Here is a 6,517-nt window from a genome sequence, read left to right as displayed (position 1 = left end):
ATTAGCCTTGTTGCCTCCTGTTGTGTAACACTGCCGAAGGTTTCGGATACAACAAGAAAAGCCTTGATCTACAAGCGTGAAATATGGAAGGTAAATGGATTATTATGTATTTACTTTTCATGCCTTCAGCTTCTCAAATGTTTTATCCCATCCGTGCTTCATTTTGCTCGCACTCCGTTCCAAATAAAAATAATACGGCACAGAGCGTAAGTGTGTAAATAAAGGTATACACTATAGAAGGAAAGCTGTACCAACATCACGGACATGTGTTCTCTCTGTGATAATCACCAACTGTGCTAAATACTGCAAACATTGAACCTGATATAGTTGACTACCAGCCCTTATGTAATCGTGTGATCTTGAAATGTTGAAGTAGGTATGTCTGCTGCACTGCTGGAGAATACGTGTACTCAGACATACTTTTGATTTGAATCATCATCTATAGAAGCGAAGATTCTAACCATGGAGTTTACGCACCAAAACAGTACGTGACCATTTTGTAATTGCTGTTCATGCATGAAGAAAGTAATCTGATTGGAGAGCCAGTTATTCGAATCTCAAGATGGAGTAAACCCAAGCAACCAAAAGTTCGACATTCCATGATAAAACCCACTTTCAAGTTCCATAAAGTTCAAATAAAGTTCCGACAGAACCTTCAAGTTCCATAAAGTTCGAATAAAGTTCTGACAGAACTTTCAAGTTTCATAAAGTTCAAATAAAGTTCCAACAGAACTTTCAAGTTCCATTAAGTTCAAATAAAGTTCCGACAGAACTTTCAAGTTCCATAAAGTTCGAGTGAAGTTCTGACAGAACTTTCAAGTTTCATAAAGTTCAAATAAAGTTCCAACAGAACTTTCAAGTCCCATAAAGTTCAAATAAAGTTCCAACAGAACTTTATTGCTGCGAAAGGATCTAAAGGATTCACAGGAGCAGCTTCAGGGTCCAAAAAGTACCCATTCATACTTTTAGCATTTTGAAGTTCAAAATAAATTCCTAAGATCACTTCTTAAGATCTCTAGACAAAGCTGCAAACATTCCCGCATCAAAGTTTCTAAGAAGTTCCATGGTAGCCCACATGAAACAATTCGCACAAGCCTTTGTTTGTAACAGTTTTTTATGTACATAATTCTAAAAGGTTCATGTAAAGCATTCTCCTTATATTTATGCAATGCATCAATATTCAATCCGAATATAAAAAAAAATTAATAGAGAAATTTTTGTATTTGAACCTATGTATTTCGCGTGCGAGCTACGAGCGCTAACCACTGCGCCACGAGTGTCTTGAAATAAGAAGCGAGAAAACTCCAATTTGAAATTCATCGAGGTGTTGAGTTGCATGCTCAAGTCAGTCAGCCGACATCACTGATGGTACCTATTAGAGAGGGTCTAATATAAAAGAGAAGCGGATTCAACACAAACTGCCTTGGCAACCTATACCTAGGGGATTTCTAGCAACACTGTCAATGCAATCAAGATAGGCGCTGCTCGATTGGCTCTGGTTTTGACAGTTCGTTTGACTCACAACCAGCCAGACCCCTCCCCTCTTATACTAGACCCTCTCTAGTATCTAAAGTTACGTAAGAACCGGAGTGATTTAAGATAGAAGCGTAACTGTGCTTGTAAACAATAAATACGATCGCTAATTCCTCGCAAATAAAATCTTACAGTTCCAACCTAAAACGACAAACAGGTAAGGAAATTAATATCAGCTGGTAGTGATACATTTTGTTTGCGAGTGTGAACTTTTATTCACGAGAAATGTGCGATTTATTTTTTTGTTTACAATAACAGATGCGTCCTTTTCAAAAACAACTTAGGATATACCTGTCACGATCAAAACATCGGATCTTATATTTTTCAGTAAGCATCTGTGATTCCAACATAAAATGGATTTTTCAAAGAAAATAAAAAAAAACGGCCTTTTTTATTACCGTCGTAAAAAGATTCTTGAGAGATGGACCAAGGAAAACCGATTATTTCAGTCAGGTAAGTTAACTCTAGGTTAAATCTTGAAAAGGATAACTATATCCATTGTTTTTATAGAGCTTTGCAACATCAACCAACAACCATCGTCTACTGTGAAGGAGATAACTCCATCGGAAGGTAGGGATGTGGATGAAATTATAGACACTGAATGTACCGGTACACAGGAACCTGATCCCTATGAAAATTTCAACAAAAATGAACCCACAACGAACATTGCAGAGGTCGATTTAGCTATCTCTGGGCTAAATGGTGACCTCCTATCTACAGACGAACTTGATTCAATGAGTCTTGAAGAGAGCATCCGCTTTTGGGCTTTAAAAACAAATCAATCCCATCAATCAATCAATTTGATTATGGACATCATACGGAAAAAGACGGATGGGAAGCAATTGCCACGTTCCGCTCGATCATTGCTGAAAACTGCACGAAATGCTTCATCAAATATCGTAGACATTGGAGGTGGTCAATATTGGTATTATGGGATTAAAAAATGCCTTGCAGATTTTTTTCGGTAAGTAAAATTAAATGTTCGTTATTATTTTGATTATTATGATAATTTCATTATTATTTATTATTTTTTCCAGCAACATTGATCACCCCATTACCATTTCAATCAACGTGAACATCGATGGAATTCCTATTTACAAAAGCAGCAAAGCTCAGTTTTGGCCAATACTATTCAACATATTTGAACACCCGGAAGTTAAGCCAATGACCATTGCCATATTCCTTGGAACTTCAAAACCTGAAAGCCTGGACGAATTTTTGCGACCATTTGTTAACGAGCTAAAATATGTGTTAAACCATGGAGTTATTTTGAATGGTCACAAAATTAGTATTCGAATGAGATGCTTCATATGTGATTCACCTGCACGTGCCTTCATAAAAGGTATATCAGAAGTTATCATTTCATTATGGTCATGTCTAATAAAAATGTTTAACATTTTTTAGGAGTATATGGCTTTAATTCAAAAAACGGATGCCTAAAGTGCGTATGTGAAGGCGAATATTCCTATGAATCTCGCACTGTAATATTTACATCATTAAATTGCGCCAAACGAACTGACCAAGAGTTCCGAATGAATTCCTATAGTCGTCATCAAAAAACTGCAACGCCTCTGATTGATATCCCTAATCTGGATTTAATTCAAAACATTATCGTGGCTGATAGACTTCATCTCATTGATTTGGGCGTAATGAAACGATTATTGATTGGATGGAGGGATGGCAGCCTTGGATTCGCAGCTAAATTATCGTCTCTACAAATTAATGACATGTCTGCCATGCTTTGTAATATTCAGCTTCCATCTGAAATTCATCGCAAGTTCAGAGGCTTGGACTATCTTGCCCACTGGAAAGGAACTGAATTTAATAATTTCTTGCATTATGCCAGCATAGTTGTGTTAAAAAAACATCTTTCCTCGGAGGCTTATCAACATTTCCTTTTATTTTATTGCTCCATAACGATGCTCTCATCAGATTTATACAAATCAAACTGGCACGTAGCTAGAAAAATGTTGGAAAAGTTTATAATTGATTTCATGACGATCTACGGGCAACAGTATATCACGAGTAACATTCATAACCTTCAACATATTGTAGATGAGGTAGAGGCGTTCGGCTCATTAAGTACGATGGCAGCATATCCCTTTGAAAATGGTTTACAACGGCTGAAGCATTTGATACGCAGTGGATCTAAGACTTTGGAACAAGTAATAAATCGACTATCGGAATTAAATTCACATGATTATTACAAGACACATCAATCTTCAAAAAAATATCCTTCTATTACCATCTGCGGAGAATCTGTCCGCGCTGAATTAGAGGAATGGTTCGTTCTAAGCACGTCTCACAGGAATGCTTGGTTTCTGACTAAAACCAATCAAGTAGTACGGTTTGTCAACGCAATTCAAACTCCAACCCTAATTATTTACGGCAAAGTTGTGATAAGAAACAGAATTTTTTTTCAAGACCCTTTTACCTCATCTGTGTTACACATATTCTGTGGTAATATCAATAATTTGTCCGCGAATGAGTTCCTTTTTAGTTATGACGAAATCAAGTGCAAGTTAGTTGCAGTTCAAAGTGGCGATGAATTTGTATTTATACCTCTCCTACACACTCTAAAATAGAACAGATTGAACAAGTTTTGTTAACAATAAATCATATGTCATTTTTTTACTGTGTTTCATTGAATATTAAAATATTGAGCAAAAATCAGTACAGCATATCAGTATGAAATCAGCGTATTCCATTCAAATCGGAATTTCAATCAGATACGTCGGATATGTTGTCGTCTGATAAGTCATATTCTTCTAAAACGATGCTTTCATACGAAGAAACGTCCTTGGTGGAGGACATGTCGCTTGATGATACTGAGTCCATATCCTTTTCAGTGGAAGGTGCTTCATCGATAAATGTTGATGGTTCATGGGGTTCGGAGTTTTCTGTGGTCATGTGTTGGTGAACTTGAATTTCATTCGTATCTTGGATACAGTTCGCTTGAAGAGTATCATCTGAGTTTTGGTTGGCAGCTTGTCCTTTCATGTTATCCACGGTTTGTTCATCGCTCCTGTAGTCTGCTTTTCCTCGTTTAGTGTTCCTTTTTTTGACAACATGGCGTGAACTCCGACGTATTCCAGCAGATTGTAATCTTTTAGTAGCATTTTTCAACTTTTTCTTAAAAAAATTGGCCAATTTGTGCTGTGTGACAATTTCCGTTTCATCAGTTCCAATGTCCACAAAAACCTTCAGAAATCTTCGATGAATCATTACTGCAATTTTAGGACCCTTACGACTTGAGCCAGTCCAAGTGCACTGCACCTGGAACTCTTTGGTCATTATCAAATCCAGTAAACAAATCATACGGTCATCAGCACAATCGCCACTTACGTTCACGCGAAGCCATTTCATCTACAATTAGTAAAATTGAAAAAATTAAACTAGGATAATAGAACGACCAATGCAAATACTTACCAGATTTGATCTATATGACTCATTTTCAAGGCTTTTCTCAAAATCTTCAAATTTTCGGTAATCATTAATAGGTTCCAAGTTAAACGATAGGCCTGCTTCTGCTGATCCATCTTGACCATTACGACATCTTATGGCATCCATAATAAACTCCATTTGCGTTGACTGGTGGGCCAATCTTTTTTCCAGAGATGAAATTCGAACATCAATTATGGCGTCGGATTTTCGTTGCATGTCAATGAGCTGTTTCAAATAGTCCACACATTGTTCAATAGAGTTTTCAGATGCCGATTGCGGATTGCCAGGTTCAGGAAAATCTCTGTTGTTCTGATCAAATTCAAAGTAGGGCTGATTGAAATTAGGTGTCACTGGTACTAGTATTGGCTGAAGAGGCGTTGTTGGATCAGCTGTAGCGGTCATGTTAGGTTGTGATGCGGAATATTGATCTTGATTATGGCTTGTCGGTTTTGAAAGGTGGGATGCAGGAGTTGTTACGTTCGCAAAAAGCACTTTTTTGGACGTATTCTTCGGGCAGGATTGAAATCGTGGAGGAGACCCAGCTGTTTTCATTATAGGCGCATTTTGATTATTAGATAGTGGTGCATTTGTAGAGTTGGGTGGAACATCGTGGAATGGTGTGATTGTGATTTGTGGAGATGGCTCAACTGAGGGCAAATTCAGCATACTTTGAAAGTTTGCCGGCGCTGTTTTGTTATTTTTTTTTCTTTTCCGAGGGACCATGCTGACATCCGAAGAAGAGCAACCTGACATCTCATCGATTACCAGAGCAGCTTGAGCATATGATGGCATGTTTTTGCGTTTAATTCGGCATTTAAATTTTAACCAGGATTTTCCTGGTGTAGAATTTTCATCACGTAGCAATGTCGCCTGTTCGGTACTGGACTTGACGTTTGGCCACAACAAAATATCTCCTTGAATGGATTTATCCAGCCATTTTTCGGGAACAGCCGAGAGTTCCTTTCTCCCTCCTGCGCTGAGAGTTTGAACGATGGCAAATGGCATACCTATTAGGAAAGAGCAACTAATATTATTGCCAATTTTTTTACAATGAATTCTTTTATAAAGAAAGAGAGAACTACTTCTCTCTTTCTTTATGCAGGTATTCCACTAAGACGCCCACGTTAATCAGGAATCAACTCCATGTTACCTTTTGATTACTTAGCAATATGAAACGAAAACTTTTGCAGTGATTTGCTGGATCCGGTTCGACTTGTAAAGTTTATTTTTCATGAAACCTTTGGTGACATTCACTTTGTTTTCATGGTAACCAGTGTTGCTAGGTAATTTAAAGAAAGGTCTGGAAAATTAAAAACGAATAATCTCGTGTTTTGTGAAGAAAAAGAAAGATAAACATAGAACAGTTATAATAAGGGATCGTTAATCAATTATGTCACACTTTTAGGGGGGAGTGGGGGGGGGGGTTGGAAACTGTGACGAGTCATACAAAAACAGTTAAGATTCATACAAAAAATGTGACAAACGGGGGAAGGGGAGTTGAAAATGGGCCAAATTTGCGTGACATAATTAATGGAGTTTC

The 6,517-nt window shown here is 37.5% G+C and overlaps 2 protein-coding genes across 2 annotated transcripts; one reads left to right on the top strand and one right to left on the bottom strand.

Annotated features, from left to right (window-relative positions):
* Nucleotides 1-1,882: 1,882 nt before the first annotated feature.
* On the top strand, nucleotides 1,883-4,118 carry LOC135712931 (uncharacterized). Its single transcript, XM_065236068.1, has 4 exons — nucleotides 1,883-1,986; nucleotides 2,044-2,497; nucleotides 2,571-2,875; nucleotides 2,938-4,118. Exons 1-4 carry the CDS (start codon nucleotides 1,887-1,889, stop codon nucleotides 4,116-4,118), a joined length of 2,040 nt encoding a protein of 679 aa, XP_065092140.1. The 5' UTR covers nucleotides 1,883-1,886.
* A 136-nt stretch (nucleotides 4,119-4,254) lies between these two features.
* Nucleotides 4,255-5,982, bottom strand: LOC135709458 (uncharacterized). The gene is made up of 3 exons (XM_065231850.1): nucleotides 5,504-5,982; nucleotides 4,963-5,356; nucleotides 4,255-4,899 (listed from the first exon to the last, which is right to left on the bottom strand). The coding sequence occupies exons 1-3, from the start codon at nucleotides 5,980-5,982 to the stop codon at nucleotides 4,255-4,257; spliced, it is 1,518 nt and encodes a 505-aa protein (XP_065087922.1).
* Nucleotides 5,983-6,517: the final 535 nt, after the last annotated feature.

Source organism: Ochlerotatus camptorhynchus, unplaced genomic scaffold (genome assembly GCF_037179485.1).
Source record: "Ochlerotatus camptorhynchus isolate MF236.1 unplaced genomic scaffold, CSIRO-AGI_Acam_v1.1 ptg000003l, whole genome shotgun sequence".
Classification (NCBI taxonomy): domain Eukaryota; kingdom Metazoa; phylum Arthropoda; class Insecta; order Diptera; family Culicidae; genus Ochlerotatus; species Ochlerotatus camptorhynchus.
The sequence above is the reverse complement of the archived record's forward strand: the minus strand, read 5'-3'. Positions and strand labels throughout refer to the sequence as shown.